The sequence below is a fragment of the Coffea arabica genome, chromosome 5c (assembly GCF_036785885.1).
Source record: "Coffea arabica cultivar ET-39 chromosome 5c, Coffea Arabica ET-39 HiFi, whole genome shotgun sequence".
In the NCBI taxonomy this organism is placed as follows: Eukaryota; Viridiplantae; Streptophyta; class Magnoliopsida; order Gentianales; family Rubiaceae; genus Coffea; species Coffea arabica.
The window spans coordinates 6658555-6677393 of NC_092319.1; the positions used below are offsets into that span (position 1 = coordinate 6658555).

Below are 18839 nucleotides of genomic sequence, written 5' to 3' on the forward strand. Positions count from 1 at the left end.
AGAGTATCTTGGGCAGGAATACCTTTAAAACCTGTACTTTTTATACACTCCTCAAGATGGGTGAAAAATGAGTCATTAAAGCTCACCTCTTGAGGTTCAAAGTTAGTTTCAAAGACATTATCATGTGAAATGGATATTTGCTCATTAAAACACACTTGAGATTCATCATTTTCATCAAAATGCAACCTATTTTCACATACAACATTCCCACCATTCATGCTAGGATCATTTTGCAAATTATTAGAGGAAATAACTTTACACAATGCATTCAATTACTCATTTATTCTATCAAAGTGAGAAGCTAATTCATCTATTCTTTCCTCAATCCTATCAAAACGGTCGGAAGTTGCATTTGCTAGCTTTTCTATTGCTAAATCAAATTGATTAGAAAAATTTTCTACGGTTAGCTCCCAAGATGCATTAGAATCATTAGCTAATGGTTCACTTTCTAACTCCAAGGTAGAGGTGCATTAGCTAACTTCTCTATTGCCAACTCCCAAGATGGTTTTGATTCATATTGGACACTTTCAGGTTGGTAATCATAAAAATATGGATAATCACTATATGTACATTGATTATCCCAACCATAAGCAGGAGAATTGCTCCAATTAGCACTATATTGATCAAAACAAGGATTGTAATGCTGTAATTCATCAAAATAATCCACATTTTGTGCTTGTCTACATGTATTAGTAGCATGATAACTTCCACACAAGTCACAAATCACATGATAAGAGTTAAAAACATTAACATTCCTCCCTTGCTCAATTTCATGCATAATTGTGTCCATTTGAACTTGTAGCATCATAACATCAAATTTAGCCTTTAAAGAAAGAATCTTAATCCAACCCTCAATAGCAACAATTTTTTTGCTCCGATTTTTTCTCCTTGCCGCTGGCTTTTTCGTCTAGGGTTAGTGGTGCTTCATGGCTGCCCGTCAGCCGTTGGCTGAGGGGCTAGGCGTCTTTTCTTCAGCACGGAGATTCTTCTCTCAGTTGTTCTCCCAACCTTCATCCTCACCCATACAAATCCAGCCAGTGACTTCCTATAAGGGCGAGGCTGCTGTAATTTTTTCCAGGGAAGAGGCGGACAGATTGGCATCTCCTTTTCGCTGGGCGTTGGTGGGAAAGTTTTCGCACGGTAGGCCATCCTTGGAAGACATTCGGAAGTTCTTAGCAACACTGAATCTGAGGGACCATGTCTCAGTTGGTTTGCTGGATTATCGCCATGTACTTATCAAATGCTCGACAGAGGTGGATTTCAATAGACTATGGACACGAGGGATTTGGCAATTGGGTAGGTTTCCAATGAGAGTGTTTCGTTGGACAAGGGACTTCCATGTTCAGAAAGAATCCTCTCTCGCTCCAGTTTGGGTAACATTACCAGCCTTACCAGTACACTTTTTCGATAAACATTCTCTGTTCTCCATCCTTTCTCTAGTAGGGAAGCCGTTATTTTTGGATACGGCAACGGCAGCGGGCACACGGCCTAGTGTGGCCAAGGTATGTGTGGAAGTGGATTTGGTAAAACCCATCTGCTCCAGAGTTTGGGTTGCAGTGGAGGGTGAGACAGGTTTCTGGCAGCAGATTGTCATAGAAGATCTGCCATCGTATTGTTCAAAATGTTGGCGGGTGGGTCATGCTGTTGGTGACTGTAAGAGGGAGGGATTTGCGAGTCGTCAAGTCCCCAAGCGCATTGCGGTGGCATCGCAGGTGCCCCAGGCAGCTGCAGATAGTAAGCAAATAGAGGAGGTCTCGGTTAAGGAGACCCAGGGAACTTCAAAGCTACGGGAGGAGGACCCATTACCTGTGCTAATGCTAACACTGGCGGGGGAGAGCTTCACGAAGGGGCTGCACCTGAGTGAGGGGGTGGACGCTGCGGCTCCGTAGGATGGCGCGCGACAGGGACCTGGGCAGCACGAAGTTGAGGGGAGCATTGTGAGTGTAGAGGTCAGGCCCAAGGAGCAGGAGTGTAGGGATTCGGGGAAGGGGGATGCAGATGGGAGTTCGGATGCCAAGGAGCCAGGACAAGGCAGCGAGCTATTGCAGCCTGAGCAGCGGCACATTGGCGACGGGCAGGCGACTCTTTCGAAGGACACCAGCCTGGACGGGGGTGGCGTGCAGGCTCCGCGTTTGGACAGGGGTCGAGGGGGTTGAGGAGGGGGAGATTGCAGAGGTGTACGTTGAGTTACCTATTGCGGCTGGCAGTTTATCCCCACGAATGGTTGTGCGATAGGACAGCGTAATGGAGTCATCGGTCCAGGCGTTAAACATCGACCAGGTCACTAATGGGTGCAAGGTATCAAGCAAGGGCGAGGGAAAGGTGGCCGTGCGCGTATCCCCTCTGATCGCCAGTTGAGGTCTACAACACCAACCTATAACTCCTTCCAGGTTTTGGCTCATGATTAACGTAATTTTCTGGAATATTCGCGGGGTTTCTAAAGGCCCCAATCTTAGGAGATTGATAAAATTAAGAAGGTTGTATGGTGTCAAGTTTGCTGTTATTTGTGAGCCCAAATCTGATGTGTCTAAAGTTGACTTCATTCGTTTGCGTCTGGCATTCAATTCAGCTATTACAAAATTGTCGGATGACATCTGGATTTTTTATTGCAATCCTTTCAGTTGTACGGTTATAGGTAAATCAACCCGGCATATTTCCTTATCTATTCAGCATCCACAGTTACCCGGTTCTATCATTTTTTCTTTTGTTCACGCCAAGTGCTCTTTGGAAGAGTGAAGAGAACTTTGGCAGAACATTCTTGCTGATAAACCTAGTTTCCTTCCATGGTGTATTGGGGGGGATCTTAATGTTGTTATGGCTCCCCATGACAAGCGTGGGGGTCGGCCGGTTGGGGTTCATGAGGGGGTGGAGCTCATGTCTTTTATGGAGGCGGCTGGCGTTTTTGACGTGGGTTTTTCGGGTGCTAACTTTACATGGTGCAACAATCAGAGAGGTAGAGCTAAAATTTGGAAGCGATTGGATAGAGTGTTAATAAATGGGGAATGTACGGAGGTCTCTTCCATCATCTCCGTAGAGCATTTAGCGCGACACCCATCAGATCATGCTCCTCTACGAATTTCGTTTGCTACTCGATTAGACAACAAACCAAGGCCGTTTCGATTCTTGAACGTTTGGACTTCTCAGGCCGCTCTGATAGAGGTCATTAGAGGTGCTTGGGGGGCTGCGCTGCGGGTCTTGTGTTTGAAACTGTTGGCAACTAGGAGGGCTATCTAGGAGTGGAACAAGCAATCCTTTGGTAACATTTTCGATATGGTTCGGGTGGCAGAGAATGCGGTTCGAAGGGCTGAGGTGGAGGTGGAGGGCAATGAGGTTGAGCTGGCACAAGATGGACTTGAAAGGGCTCGAGCGGACCTAAGTCGGGCCCTGGCTCTTGAGGAGCAATTCTGGAGGCAAAATGCCCAAGTGCGGTGGCTTCAAAGTGGAGATCGGAATTCCAAATTTTTTCATGCAGTGGTGAAGCAACGAAGGGTACAGAGCGCCATCCATCGGATTAAGAACTCACGGGGTTCCTGGGTGGAAAAGGATGAGGAAATAGCATTTGAGGCGATCACGTTCTTCTCGGACCTGTTTTCTGAGCCTACTGCCCCTGTACAGGAGCTGATGCACTTAATTCCCCTATTAATTACGGAGGAGGATAATAAGTCCTTGGAGTAGGTCCCAACCATGGAAAAGGTTCGACGAGTGGTTTTTGCAATGGACCGGGCAAGTGCTACGGGCCCAGATGGATTCACAGGTAAGTTCTTTACATTTTCTTGGGATGTCATTGCCTAAGATGTCTATAATGCGGTGCTAAGCTTCTTCTATGGGGCTGAATTGCCTAAGTTCATTACTTCCACCTCTATTGTGCTTATCCTTAAAGTGTCAAATCCCCAGGACTTTTCAATGTTTAGACCGATTAGTCTCTGCAATTTTTTTAATCAACTGTTGTCTAGACTTTTGGCCGACAGGCTATCCTCTATTTTGCCAAAGATTATCTCCCCCCAGCAGACGGGTTTTGTTAAGGGGCGGAATATAACGGAAAATTATTTGTTGGCCCAAGAATTGATGTCGGGCATTGGCAAGTCCGCTAGAGGGGGTAATGTCGCCCTTAAGTTGGACATGTCTAAGGCATACGATAGGGTGTCCTGGTTTCATATTGTTAATGTGTTGCGGAGGTTCAGGTTTGGAGAGCAGTTCATAGACAGGGTTTGGCGTCTACTCTCTAATGTATGGTTCTCAGTCATTGTCAATGGTGCATCACATGGATTTTTTAAGTCGGCTAGGGGGTTGCGTCAGGGTGATCCATTGTCGCCGGCACTATTTGTCATAGGTGCTGAGGTGCTGTCGCGAGGTCTGAATGACATGGCTCTACAACCAGGGTTTGTCGGGTTTAGAGTTCCCCATGGGTGTCCTCCTATCACCCACTTGGCTTTTGCGGATGATGTACTTATATTTGCGAATGGTTCTTCCAATTCTTTGTAGCACATTATGCGGGTTTTGGAGTTGTACCAGCATTCCTCGGGGCAGTTGGTAAATGCTCAAAAAAGCAGATATGTGACTCATCCATCTCTGCCTCCGTCTTGATGAAGGTTGATTGAGTGGGTCACGAAATTTACTAGGCAGGCTCTTCTATTTCGCTACTTGGGATTCCCGCTGTACTTGGGCAGGTGTCGGTCGTCGTATTTTGGGGTAGTGAGCCAAACTATTTTGGGAAGGGTGATGTCATGGAAGTCAAGGCTTCTATCTCCAGGTGGGAAGTTAATCCTTATTAAACATGTTCTTGCGGCTATACCTGTCTATTTGCTCTCGGCAGCGGTGTTGCCGAACTCGGTATTCGCAATGATTGAAAAGGTTTGTGCAAACTTCTTGTGGGGATCACTGGATGAGAAATTGAAGTTCCACTGGATACGATGGTCTCACTTATGCTACCCGGTGGAGGAGGGGGGCGCAGGATTTCGCAGGCTTCGGGATGTTTATCGAGCTTTTTCGTGCAAATTATGGTGGAGGTTTCGGACTGGATCTTCGCTTTGGGCAACCTTTTTGCACGCTAAATATTGTAGGGGGGATCATCCGTGCGAAGTCCCATTGAGGTTGTCCGCTACGGCTACTTGGAGACGGATGTGGAATGTTAGTCGACAGGTGGAGTTGTCATTGCTATGGCAGGTTAACGAGGGTTTGTGTAACTTCTAGTATGACAATTGGTTAGGCAACGGTGCTTTATTTCTTCGGTCTACCATCGCCCCGGATCTCACTTTTGGGGACTTCATCAGTAATGGGGAATGGGACGTACAGTTGCTCTCTCGAGCTGTACCACAAGAGATTATTCCGTCCATCTTACAACAGCCGGTACCTGGAGCGGGTCGTGCGGATGAGACGGTATAGATGGCGTCGACATCTGGTAAATTCACACTGGCCTCGGCTTTTGGAGAGGTTCGTCAGGCCCGCAACATCTCTGTTGTTCTATCTCGCGTCTGGCACCATCGAATTCCATTGAAGATTTCCTTTTTCATACTACGATTATTGATGGGACGGTTGCCTCTGGTAGATACGCTATGTAGGCTTGGCTTTCATATGCCTTCAAAGTGTCTTTGTTGTCAAAGTCCATCATGCGAATCGATTGAACATCTGTTCACTATGGGGCAGGTGGCCCTGGAGGTATGGGGTTACTTTGGGAATGTGTGTGGGGTAATCTGTACAGGGTCCTTACAGCGTGCAAGAATGGGTGCGTGGTGGTTCGTTGAGCAGAAATTGGAGAGGAGGCGATTCTTGTTTACTATCCTTCCTAGCTTTATTTGCTGGCATATTTGGAAGGCTAGGAATAAAGGCGTCTTTGAAGGCGAACCACTGCATCCAGCAGCTGTTATTCAGGCCATATTCAGAGAAGTTAAGATGCTATTGGAGATTCAGTTTAAGGGCCAAGTTGGGGCACACACGTTTCAGCAGTTATATGATTGGTCGGGTGTCCCAGTGGGTGGCTTTGGTTTTCAGTTGGTGCGTTGGATAGTGCCGGAGTTTGGGGTGCTAACGCTCAATACGGATGGGTGCTCAAAGGGTAACCCTGGTACGGGTGGTGGCGGTGATGTCCTGCGCGACTCATCCGGAAGGTCGCTATTTGCATTCTCGGCCTATCTTGGGGAAACTACCAGTCTACATGCGGAGACTTCAGCCCTTCTGATTGGGCTTCGCGAGTGTGCTCAGAGGGGATTCGGCAATGTAGGAGTCCAGTTAGATTCCTTGGTCTTGGTGGGGGTTCTGCAGAAGACATTCCAGTGTCCTTGGCACATTCGGAAGGAAGTTTGGCAGATATGGCAATTGCTTGGTGACTCCCCTCGGATAGCTCATTGCTACAGGGAGGCGAACAAAGTTGCGGATATTTTGTCTAATGTGGGAGTTACCCACCCTGGACAGTAGGTTAGGGTTTATGAACACTTACGATTGATACCACAGTTGGCTCGTGGCATACTTCGTTTAGATAGGTTTGGCTTGCCGTCAGTTAGGAAGGTCCGGATGGCGTAGCTTCTGTGTTGGGATAAGGCATTGAGCATGGTTGTAACTTTCAGTTCGAATAAATAATAAAATTTTTATTTAAAAAAAAATAGCCTTTAAACACCTTAAACCATCTTCAAAAAACATACATTCAGTAAATTTTTGGTTACCTCTGTTAAAGGAACTTTGCACTTGGTAACCATCTATTTTCAATCTTCCATTTCTCAAGCATTATCCTCCAAATTGACCTACCCTCCGCATTACCTAAAATTGCTTTTTTGACAACTTAAGAGCAAAATTAGTAAGAAGAATATGTGATAAAATACATACACACATAAAACATAAAAATTATAGAAAGTAACATTCACACTATAACTAATAAAATGTCTAAACTAATAAAGTTGTTCTTCACACCAATATTGCCAAATCTTCCCCAGCAGCAGCACCAAAAACTTGACGGGAATTTTACATATACGTATAAGTTAAAAAATCGAATTACACCCGTTCACTGCAAGTATACAGGTCAACTAATAGTTTAGAATATATACCGGTTCGATCCCACAGGGAAGAGTGAACAATTACCGGTATTACTAAAACTTCTCTATTATTTAGATTATCAATGAATTATAACAAATTAAACCTACTGAAATTATACAAAATAACAAATGAAAACTCCTTAGATTATGGTATCCCTAACTACTCATGCAAGTGCTATATTTGGATCATTGAGTACTACATCTAGGCTAGTTATGGTGTAATTTCCTTATGCATTTGAATCCTACTTTCGTAGTGAATCAATTGTATTTATACCTAATCCATACCTATTCTCATGGTTATGAAATTAGCTACAAGTTCATTTCTTCAGTGAAATTACATGAAATGAATCACTAAAAACCACAAAGGTGCACCTCTACTTTCGTGAGTGTACTCCCTATGTTTAGCACTTCTTGAACTAGTGTTAAATCTCAATTTTCATTGCAGAAACAACACCTTAGATAATCACAATCAATGGTACCAGATTAAACATGATTTAAAGAGCTAAAGTGCTAAATAACTTGCTCAAATCATAGCAATCAAATAACAAAATAATAAACACTAACAATTATAGAAAGTTCAACTAAACCCAAGGCATAAACATTAGAAACACATATTGAACACAAAATCCAGAACTTGCATATCAACTAAACTTAGAATCCAATACAAAAAATAAAGAGTTGGAAAAGAGATAACCCTTGTCACATGAGCTTCAACTCCTTCTTCATTTCCATTTTCATCCTAATCTAGCTAATATACAAGAATGGAAGTGCTACACTATTCTAAACTAAACTATTCTACTACTCAGAAAGAGCAAGAGCTACATCTCTGCACTCCAAGTTTCTCTCGTATGTCTCTCTATTTTTTCTTGCAAGATTTGGCTATTTCAAGACAAAGGAAGTCAAGAAAATGAGGCCTACACTTCCCTTTTACAGCTGGTAATGTTTCTCACATGTCTAGCATTGCATATGACTTGTTGAAGGTGAAATTGAGTTTTCCGCGTAAAGAGCAGCTTTCTCTGACCACAATCCGGCCAGAAATCTGGCCATAAATCCGGCCGGCCAAGTTCTGGCCGGATTGCTACAGTGACATTTTGGTGCAATTTTGTTCAATTTCCAGTTCTGCTCCGATTTTGCGTCAACTTAAACTAAACTTTTCTTGATGATAAAAGCTGATTTAGCTCTTGACTAAAACATGAAACTTGTAGCCCTTTGAGTTAGCTTTTCAATGCATGGAGAATCACCTCATTTGGATCTGTGTAGGCTGAGAAATGATCAAAATAACCTTGACTGTTCATTGCCCTATTTCAGATTCGACCAAATGAAATTGGCTACTGTATTTCGGCATTTTGACTTGGAAAACCTTCAAACGGGATTCAGATGTCTTCACCAAAGTTGTAGATCTATCTCTTATCTTCAAATTGGTTCAAGAATCATCTTAATCCAATCACTGTAACTCAAGTTATAGCCGAAATACAAAAATGTGTCAAAACTGTCAAAATACACAAAATCTAAGTAAAAAGTGATAAAAACCTCATTTAATCACTTAAAAGCATTTGTCACTAATTATAGCCAAAATAATTCATTTTCGTCTAGTAATATAACCAAAGTGACTAAAAATAATATAAAATGTCATACAATTAAAACGTAAATTAGTCACTTATCGGTTAAAAAGCTGATTTAGCCTCCTTCATAGAGTTTTTTGGTGTCAAAGTTAGCACCTGTTACTAGGGCTAGTTTGTGACCAGAGGAAAGTGTGAAATACAGAAAGTAAAAACTGGCCTTCAAACCAGTTCAATCTCACCTGGTTTGAGGAAAAGATGGTTGAGAAAAAGATGATTGTATGAGAGTGTTAACTATCTTTTTTTCTATATGAGTTGCTTACTTGTGGAGTTAGGTTAAGGCGAGAGATTAAATTGAATGTGGTTAAATTTGAGTATAATTATCTCTACTTTACCAAATGTTACGAGTATTTAGTGTAATTTGAATGATTGCATAATGGTTGATTACTTTACTAATGAGGAGGGGCTCAAGGCTGCTCAAACTTTTAGTGCTCAAGTCATGCAAATACCCAGTGGTCCAATTACAAGAGCGCGTGCTAGGAGAATTCAAGAATCACTTCAAGCTCTTGTTTGCACGATTCAAAAACGAGTTGGTGATGACTTGAGGACCATTGAAGGATTACATAATGGAGAAACTACTTTATACACTTTCCTTCAAATGGAAGAACCAAGTGAAGACTAGTTCACGGAGCACTAGCTTGCTAATTAGGGTTTTAGTTACCATTATTAGTTGTTTGTTAGCATTAATAATTTCGGTCAATTTTCACTTCACTTTGGCCGAATTCAGAGTCTTAATTTTAGTCAATTAGTTGTTAGATATTTTCACCCTTAATGAAGGGCAAGGTCGTCCATTGGACATTCTAGGGTTTGAGTCTTGTAAGGCTATATATAGCCTAGGTTTTCATTCATTAAAGGGGAATTCAGATTTTATACAATATTCGTGAGTTTATTCACTCTCTCTTGCCTCAAGAGAATTTCCTTTGAATGCTTGAGAATTAATCTCAAGCTGTTCATCGAACTTATCAATCAAGTAGTCTCCTTGATTGTGGCGTTCTTCTAACTATACTTTTGGTTCACTAAATTTGCTCGTCTTGGGTTAAGGAGTCTCCTTAGTTCATGACTTGTGATCCTAGAAGGGTCAAGGTTCCGCAATCAACCCAACTTGGTGTTCGTCTAGATCCGTCGCACATCAGTTGGTATCAAGAGCTAGTCGACGACATCAAGTATATCCCGTTGAGGTTCTTTGTTTTTCTCCTTTTCTTTTCTTCATAAGTTTTCTAGTATTTCTTCAAATCTGGTCGTGTCTTTCCTTGTGTCAATCCGTGTGACAATTACAAAAAAAAAAAAGAAAACAGCCGCATCTTATTTGTTTCCTTGTTGCATCGTTTATTGAATTTTTCTCTTTTGATTCTTGTACACTTCGTGCGTTATTTTGTTGCGTGAATTTCCTTGGAATCTGCCTCCAAGCTTAGCCGTAGTTGTCTTTGGATAATCTGGTTAGTACAAAAAAAAAAAAAAAATTTTTTTTGCGACGGCTAGGCTTTTTACTTGCAATTAGGGTTTCCTTGGGCGCAAGTTTTTTGCCAAATCTGTCGAAACTTTAGTTTATTCCACCAAGTTGTTTTCATTAATTTTCTAAACTGATTTTTGTGGTTAAACTTGTTTGGGGTTGGAATCTTGAAGAGGTACTACAATAATCTAGGGTTTCTTGAGTTTCTTGAAACTAATCTTGAAGTCTCGAAACTTTGATACATGTCTTGATAGTTATTGGAGGATTGAAGGAGAACATTGGATTGACATTAAATTCTGAAATTTTACCCAAAAACAGCCGAGTAATTGTGTGTTCTTAGAGTCAAAAAAAAAAAAAAAGAGGAATTGCGCGGGTGACAAGAAAGAAAAGGAAATCGTGTTCTTTATTGCCAAGACCTGATTTGCTACACTTTGTTTCTTGAATATTAAAGCCAAAAAAAAAAAGGGCTTAAAAATTCTGACCAACCTCCTCTTGAAGGTCTCCAACACTTGGCCTCTTGATTATTTGTATCACCCTTTGAGATTCTTGATCATCTTGATTCTTGAAGACTTGTACCTCCCTTCGTACAAAAAGTTTCTTGTACGCTCTTGCATCCATACAGGGCTTTCTTGTTTTAGGAGGAAATTTCTTGGGGGTTTCTTGGGCAAGCCGCTTGGGGAATTCTTGTGTAACATCACTTGCATTATCTTGTGACGCCATTGCCTAGGACCAAGAGTCAAATTTGTCCTTGTGTGGTGCGAAGGGGAGGGACCGAATTGTTTGTTCTTTGGGGGGGAGTAAGGGACGAAATTTGGGAGCAAGGAGAGGGGAGTATAGCCGAGTTTATGGAGGGGTTTTAGCAGCAAAATTCTGGAATTTTCGGAGGATAGTTTCGGGAGAATAGGAAGCTACCAAAATCTGTTTTACACTTGGTTGACCAGCTGACTTTAGGAAAGGAATAAGGAGAAGGAAATCTGGAAAATTTTTGGAAATAACCCTGATTTGGAATAGCCGATTTTGAGGAAGGTTAAGGGGTACGAAATCTGGAAATTCTTTTTTGGTAACAATTCTGATTTGGTTAGTCGACTTTAAGGAAATTTCCAAATAAGTACAACACCTAACTTGTTTCCAAAATTCAATTAGGAAATTAAGTAAACACTTGGGAAACTCCATCATTGTACTTGGACATTTTTTTTTACATCAATTTTTCCTCGTTCCATTCCTTATCGAATTCATTACTTGAGCTTTCCGTTTCTACTCTTGCTTCTTATTCCTTTGGTACAATTGGATACTATTTGATTAAGGTTTGATTGAACTTCTTTGAGAAAATTTCTGATTTCTTCAAAGGAAACAATCAAGTGGTTTGAGAAGTGAATTGGTGAGAGCATTAGAGTGACATAAGCACTTGAGTGAAAACACGAGAGGAGTGAAACACTTAAGGGAGCAAGTGAAGCATTTTCTACTAACAAATTGTCAAATTTTGCAGGTTTCACCATGTCTCAGGAAAATGAACTTACCATTGCTCAGTTATCCCTTAAACTGGATGATATGTGGAAGGAAATGCAGAGGAGATTTGACCAAAGGTTGGAAACAATCTATGAGCAGATTGATCAACTAAATTCATCTAGGGTTTCTTCTAGGAAATCTAGAGGAAAATCCACCCTGGAGGAATCTAGTGACTCCAATGCCGATTCGGAACATGAGGCATACGAGCAAGGACGACCGAAGCGAAACACAAGAGCAATCGGTGATGCAATCAAGGGGATTAAGATGAAGATTCCTCCTTTCCAAGGCAAATCTGATCCAGATACATACCTTGAATGGGAGAGTCGAGTGGAGCTAGTATTCGATTGTAATGACTACACCGATGCACAAAAATTGAGACTTGCCGTAGTAGAATTCACCGACTATGCCATATTTTGGTGGGAACAAGTGGCTACAAGTAGGAGAAGGTGTGGTGAACCACCTATAACCACTTGGACTGAGCTCAAGAGATTGATGAAAAAGCGATTTGTACCAAGTCACTACCATAGAGACTTGTACCAAAAACTTCAAACCTTGACACAAGGTCAACACTCAGTTGAGGACTACTACAAGGACATGGAAATCTCCATGTTGAGAGCTGATATTCAAGAAGATCGAGAGGCTACAATGGCAAGATTTCTCAGTGGTCTGAGTGTTGAAATAGCCGATCAACTAGAGCTTCAATACTATGTGGAGATAGAAGATATGGTGGAGAAGGCTATCATGATTGCGCAAAGGCTCAAGAGGAGGGGTACAATCAGAAATTATAACCCTCATCCACAAACATTTACTCGACCATTCCAGTCTAGAAGGGAAGAGAGAGGTTCGAATGCTTGGAACCCTCCAAAGCCGAAGCAAGATCAAAGGTCAAGCTCACGGCCACCTGTTACCAAAACCGACTCCAAGGTTGTTTCAAAGCCAACAATTGAAACTTCAAAACTTAGGAATCGTGACACCAAATGTTGGAGGTGTCAAGGAATTGGGCATATTGCAAGCCAATGTCCAAACCCAAGGACCATGCTTGTCCTACCAAATGGGGACATTGTCACTGATGATGAAGAGGAGGATTACAAAGACATGCCTCCCTTGGCTGAAGAGGAAGATGAAATAGAGGAAGTTCCAACTCAAGACAAAGTTGGATTGGTAGCAAGAAGGGCGCTAGCTACTCAAGCTAGTAAAGATGAGTTTCAACGTGACAACATCTTTTGCACTAGGTGCCATGTGACCAACAAGGTATGCAGCTTGGTGATTGACCCCAGAAGTTGAACTAATGTTGCTAGTGCATTGATGGTGGAGAAACTAAACTTGCCAACTAGTGAGCACCCCCGTCCCTACAAGTTTCAGTGGTTAAACAATAGTGGAGAGGTACGTGTTCATAAACAAGTTTTGGTTACTTTTCGCATTGGTAGGTATGAAGATGATGTTATGTGTGATGTAGTACCAATGCAAGCTGCACATATACTCTTAGGGCGTCCTTGGCAATTTGACAAAAGAGTCACTTTTGATGGTTTCTTGAACAAATACTCTTTCATGCATAATTGTAAAAAGATTACACTTGCACCTCTTACACCTCAACAAGTGCATGAGGATCAAGTTAGTCTACAAAAAAAGTATGACTTGCATGCTACCACCAAGAAGGATAACGCCAAAGCTAAGAAATTAGTGATGGCCGACCCTTCTTCAAGCAAGTTGGATCACTCTCATTCTGCCTTAGAGCCCACACAGGAGAGAAAACCCAGCATACTTGCCAAGGTGAAAAATGTGAGACAGGCCTTGCATTCTAATCAGGTTTTATTTATTTTATTTGGCAAGGAATCCTTACTCACTAATGCTCTTGATGCTTCTTTGCCTAGTATTATTACTAACCTTTTATAGGAGTATCAAGACGTCTTTCCTGAGGATATACCTACTGGTTTGCCTCTATTAAGGGGAATTGAACATCAAATTGATTTCATTCCTGGATCTTCCCTTCCAAACAAGGCACCATATAGGACCAATCCTGAGGAAACCAAGGAGCAACAGCGACAAGTGGAGGAGATGCTTAGTAAGGGTTGGATTCAAGAGAGTTTAAACCCTTGTGCTGTACCAGTTCTACTTGTTCCAAATAAATATGGAGGATGGAGAATGTGCACTGATTGTAGGGCAATTAATGCCATCACGGTAAAGTACCGCCATCCCATACCTCGTTTGGATGACATGCTTGATGAATTACATGGTGCTATCATTTTTACTAAGATTGATTTGAAAAGTGGTTACCATCAAATTCACATGAAAGAAGGAGATGAATGGAAAACTGCATTTAAAACAAAACACGGACTTTTCGAGTGGTTGGTTATGCCTTTTGGGCTAACCAATGCACCAAGTACTTTTATGAGACTCATGAATCATGTTTTACGCTCTTTCATTGGTAAATTTGTGGTCGTTTACTTTGATGACATTTTGATCTATAGTAAGACTCTAGATGAGCATATTGTGCATTTACAAATGGTCCTCGATGCACTTCGCAAGGCAAGCCTCTACGCTAACCTTAAGAAGTGTACCTTTTGCACAAATCAATTGGTTTTCCTAGGATATGTTGTTAGTGAGCAGAGAATTCATGTTGATCAAAAAAAGGTGAAGGCTATTAGTGAATGGCCAACCCCTACCAATGTAAGTGAGGTGAGAAGTTTCCATGGCTTGGCAAGCTTCTATAGGCGTTTTGTCAAGGATTTTAGCACAATTGCTGCCCCACTTACGTCAATTGTCAAGAAAGATGTGCAATTTCATTGGGGAGAGGAACAAGCTAAGTCTTTCCAATTACTTAAACACAAACCCACACATGCACCTGTTCTTAGTTTACCTAATTTTGACAAAGCTTTTGAAGTAGAGTGTGATGCTTCTGGTATAGGTATTGGAGCTGTTTTACTCCAAGAGGGTTGCCCAGTTGCCTACTTTAGCGAGAAGTTGAATGGAGCTGCTCTAAACTACTCAACCTATGATAAGGAACTAATGGCCTTAGTGCGAGCTCTACAAACATGGCAACATTATCTTCGCCCTCGTGAGTTTGTCTTGCACACAGATCATGAGTCGCTCAAGCATATCAAATCCCAAGACAAGTTGAGCAAGCGACATGCACGATGGATTACCTTCATTGACAGTTTTACCTTTGTGATCAAATACAAGACAAGTAAGACGAATGTAGTGGCTGATGCACTCTCACGAAGGTATGCACTTATCACTACATTAGATGCTAAGTTGCTTGGTTTTGAATTCCGTAAAGATCTTTATGCACCTGACTCAGATTTTGGTGAGATTTTTGTCTCCTTGCCACGACACTCTCGTGAGCACTATTTCATCTCTCAGGGGTTCTTATACTACAAGGACAAGTTTTGCATTCCCAAGAGCTCCATGCGCACACTCATAGTAAGAGAAGCTCATGGAGGAGGACTAATAGGACACTTTGGCATTGCCAAGACCTTAATGATTCTCCAAGAGCATTTCTTCTGGCCACGTATGAGGAGTGACGTAGAACGGCACATTAAAAGGTGTGTGACTTGTCACCAAACCAAATCAAAGGTACACCCTTATGGTCTCTATACACCTTTGCCAATTCCACATGAACCATGGGTTGATCTGTCAATGAATTTTGTGCTTGGACTACCTAGGACTAGAAAAGGACATGATTCAATCTATGTGGTAGTTGACCGCTTCTCCAAAATGGCCCATTTTATTCCTTGTCTTAAAACAGATGATGCTAAGCATGTTGCAGATTTATTTTTTCGTGAGATAGTTAGATTACATGGCATGCCACGCACTATTGTTTCTGATAGGGACGCCAAATTCCTTAGCTATTTTTGGAAAACTTTGTGGTGTAAACTAGGTACTAAATTGCTATTTTCTACTTCTAGCCACCCTCAAACTGATGGTCAAACCGAAGTGGTTAATAGGACTTTATCTACCAAGTTGCGCGCAATTATAAAAAAGAACATTAAATCTTGGGAAGATTGCTTACCACATGTGGAATTTGCATACAATCGCACTGTTCATTCTGCTACACATTATTCGCCGTTTGAAATTGTGTATGGTTTTAACCCTCTCACACCTTTGGATTTAACTCCTTTATCTGTTCATGAGAGAGTTAACTTGGATGGTAAGAATAAAGCTGCATATGTACGTGAGTTACACACTAAGGTGCGAGCCAACATCGAGAAGCGTACACTTCAATACATCCAAAGTGCCAACAAGGGGCGCCGCAAGATGGTCTTTGAGCCTGGCGATTGGGTATGGATACACATGCGCAAAGAGAGGTTCCCAACCAAAAGGCGTAGTAAGCTACTTCCACAGGGAGATGGTCCATTCCAAGTCCTGGAGCGTATAAATGACAATGCCTACAAACTTGAACTTCCAGGTGAGTATGGGGTACATGCTACTTTTAATGTATCTGACTTGAGTCCTTTTCATGCAGATGATGAGTTTGATTTGAGGACAAATCGCCTTCAAGAGGAGGGGACTAATCAGGAGGGGCTCAAGGCTGCTCAAACTTCTAGTGCTCAGGTCATGCAAATACCCAGTGGTCCAATTACAAGAGCGCGTGCTAGGAAAATTCAAGAATCACTTCAAGCTCTTGTTTGCACGATTCAAGAATGAGTTGGTGATGACTTGAGGACCATTGAAGGATTACATAATGGAGAAACTACTTTATACACTTTCCTTCAAATGGAAGAACCAAGTGAAGACTAGTTCACGGAGCACTAGCTTGCTAATTAGGGTTTTAGTTACCATTATTAGTTGTTTGTTAGCATTAATAATTTCGGTCAATTTTCACTTCACTTTGGCCGAATTCAGAGTCTTAATTTTAGTCAATTAGTTGTTAGATATTTTCACCCTTAATGAAGGGCAAGGTCGTCCATTGGACATTCTAGGGTTTGAGTCTTGTAAGGCTATATATAGCCTAGGTTTTCATTCATTAAAGGGGAATTCAGATTTTATAAAATATTCGTGAGTTTATTCACTCTCTCTTGCCTCAAGAGAATTTCCTTTGAATACTTGAGAATTAATCTCAAGCTGTTCATCGAACTTATCAATCAAGTAGTCTCCTTGATTGTGGCGTTCTTCTAACTATACTTTTGGTTCACTAAATTTGCTCGTCTTAGGTTAAGGAGTCTCCTTAGTTCGTGACTTGTGATTCTAGAAGGGTCAAGGTTCCGCAATCAACCCAACTTGGTGTTCGTCTAGATCCGTCGCACATCAGTTATGGGATTTAAATTTGAAAAAGTATGTTATTTGGCTAGGCACTTGGATCATTTGCAGTGTAGTTGTTGATATTGCTTTTTGAAGGTGTTTCATATTATTTTTGAGTCAATTTGTAAGGTTAACTTGTATAAGGTGTTCATTTTTGTCTTTAATTTGCACCTTGAGTTGATAGATGAATTAGTTGTGATTTTGTCATTTTACTTGCAAAATCTCTTTGTTTTTGTAGGAAAAATGATCAAACTCAATTGAAAGTGAAATGGTGAACTAATAAAGTGAATGATTAGAAGGTTGAGAAGTCACAACAATGTTTAAAAGAGATGGTGCAACTCAAGGATGAAGAATGGGAATCTTCAAAAAAAAAAAAAAAAAAAAGAAACCCTCAAGAGTTTCTTGGCGGATTCTACATGAGATTATGGGCAGGATATTTACTTCAAAAAGAAAAGCAAGGAATCACATGCTCTGCATACTCCTTGGAAAAATCCCTCGAGGGATTGGTGACGGCTGCAAGTTGTCAACTTGCATGATTTTTTTTTTTGTTTCTTTGTTCATGTTTTACATGACATAAAGGGACAACTTGTACCAAGTTTTGGTGATCTAGGAGATTTTCTTGACTCTAAGCAAGAAAGAAACGCATTATCGGAGAAGAGAGACTAGATCCTGTAGAGAAGAACTTTTTCTTCTCTTTCCTTTCTAGCTTAGTTTAAGTGTAGTTCTAGATCTAGTTTTTATTTTTCTTGAAGAGCTTGAAGAACTCTTGGTGTAATAATGTTTTTTTTATGGCAATGAAGATGTTGAAACTTGCAGTTTTGTTTCTTTATTTGAACGAGCATTTCTTCCTCTTTACTCTCTTTGTTGTTTCATTAATACTTAATTACATTGAAAATATGAGATTATTGTTAATTCTTCTATGTCTAGCTAAATCTTCTCGTTCTAGGGATGGATGAAGCTATTTGTGCTTTGATTATGGATGAATAAAGTTGATTATTACTATATCTTGTGCTTGCTAGCTCATCTATTCTTGTTTTAACACTTGTGAATGCTTGATCACCATTTGCAAGCCATGATAGTTGTTGTTAATCTACCGAAGTAGTTAACAATGATGGAAATGGAATAGGTGAAACCTAAGGATTAGGCACACAAAAGTAGTGGTACAGTTAAGTGAATATTTTGGCATTTCTAGATCTAGATTAAGTTTTCACTTATGATTTCACCATAAAAGTAGAGAAACTATAGTATTGGCTAGAGTCAGGTCATTGGCGAGAGCAAGTTCCAATGGCTTGAGTGAAATACATCCATAGCATGACAAGTGCATCAATGATAATTGACCATTTCATCCATAGTTAGGTACATGTAATGGATTCTATGCCCTAAAACATTTGTATTTAATTGAATGTCTTCAATTTATTAATTTTCCTTGCATAGTTTTAGCATTATTGCTATTTTACTTAGTTAAATTTTTTTATTTCTCTAGGTAATCGAGTGAACTAGAAGTCTTAGTAGTTGGAAGTGATCCTCGTAGGATCGATCCTAACTCCCTAGTATTACGAGTCACGACCTGTATACTTGTAGTAAACAAGTGAATTAGGTTAAAATTTAGAGCGTAGGTTAGGATCTCGTCACTAATACACTAGAAAGGATGAAATAACTAAACTAATCTAAACTATCCTACACTAATTACACTAAGAAGATATAATAACTAAATCTTTGTGATGTGTTCCTGTACTCTCTCCAAACTTTCTTAAAATGAAAGATACAAGCTTTATTTATAGAGAAAGTTTCAAACCTTTAAGTTGTATATTCAATGTGAACATTGCTCCAATTAGTCAACATTTTGGGCTTCAAAGGTAAGACACATCATTATAGAAGAAAATAAAGTCAAGAATTATTGTTAGAATCTCCACTTTATAGCTACATATCTTCTATAAAATGTCCCTCAAAAGGTGTGAAATAATGGAGTTCAAAAAAAAGTTGTGCAAGTAGAAGCCGCAATTG

General features: G+C 40.8%; 4 protein-coding genes across 4 annotated transcripts; all 4 read left to right on the forward strand.

Annotated features, from left to right (window-relative positions):
• Positions 1 to 926: 926 nt before the first annotated feature.
• On the forward strand, positions 927 to 1889 carry LOC113689119 (uncharacterized). Its single transcript, XM_027206947.1, has one exon. It carries the CDS (start codon positions 927 to 929, stop codon positions 1887 to 1889), a length of 963 nt encoding a protein of 320 aa, XP_027062748.1.
• Positions 1890 to 1998: 109 nt separating this feature from the next.
• LOC140007180 (uncharacterized) lies at positions 1999 to 3675 on the forward strand. Its single transcript, XM_072049869.1, has 3 exons — positions 1999 to 2223; positions 2752 to 2953; positions 3287 to 3675. The coding sequence occupies exons 1-3, from the start codon at positions 1999 to 2001 to the stop codon at positions 3673 to 3675; spliced, it is 816 nt and encodes a 271-aa protein (XP_071905970.1).
• A 1707-nt stretch (positions 3676 to 5382) lies between these two features.
• LOC113689120 (uncharacterized) lies at positions 5383 to 6411 on the forward strand. The gene has a single exon (XM_027206948.1). The coding sequence runs from the start codon at positions 5383 to 5385 to the stop codon at positions 6409 to 6411; it is 1029 nt and encodes a 342-aa protein (XP_027062749.1).
• Positions 6412 to 11585: 5174 nt separating this feature from the next.
• LOC140007181 (uncharacterized) lies at positions 11586 to 17822 on the forward strand. Its single transcript, XM_072049870.1, has 5 exons — positions 11586 to 12848; positions 13491 to 13800; positions 14503 to 15139; positions 15731 to 16002; positions 17782 to 17822. The coding sequence occupies exons 1-5, from the start codon at positions 11586 to 11588 to the stop codon at positions 17820 to 17822; spliced, it is 2523 nt and encodes an 840-aa protein (XP_071905971.1).
• The last annotated feature ends 1017 nt before the right edge of the window (positions 17823 to 18839 follow it).

Coding starts and splice junctions, on each gene's coding strand:
- LOC113689119 (XM_027206947.1), top strand. CDS start 927: ATGGCTGCCCGTCAGCCGTTGGCTGAGGGGCTAGGCGTCTTTTCTTCA.
- LOC140007180 (XM_072049869.1), top strand. CDS start 1,999: ATGGGAGTTCGGATGCCAAGGAGCCAGGACAAGGCAGCGAGCTATTGC. Junction 2,224..2,751: donor GCAGTTTATCCCCACGAATG/GTTGTGCGATAG, acceptor GAACTTTGGCAG/AACATTCTTGCTGATAAACC. Junction 2,954..3,286: donor ATGGTGCAACAATCAGAGAG/GTAGAGCTAAAA, acceptor TTCGGGTGGCAG/AGAATGCGGTTCGAAGGGCT.
- LOC113689120 (XM_027206948.1), top strand. CDS start 5,383: ATGGCGTCGACATCTGGTAAATTCACACTGGCCTCGGCTTTTGGAGAG.
- LOC140007181 (XM_072049870.1), top strand. CDS start 11,586: ATGTCTCAGGAAAATGAACTTACCATTGCTCAGTTATCCCTTAAACTG. Junction 12,849..13,490: donor GGTGCCATGTGACCAACAAG/GTATGCAGCTTG, acceptor AACCTTTTATAG/GAGTATCAAGACGTCTTTCC. Junction 16,003..17,781: donor CTACAAACTTGAACTTCCAG/GTGAGTATGGGG, acceptor TTCTCGTTCTAG/GGATGGATGAAGCTATTTGT.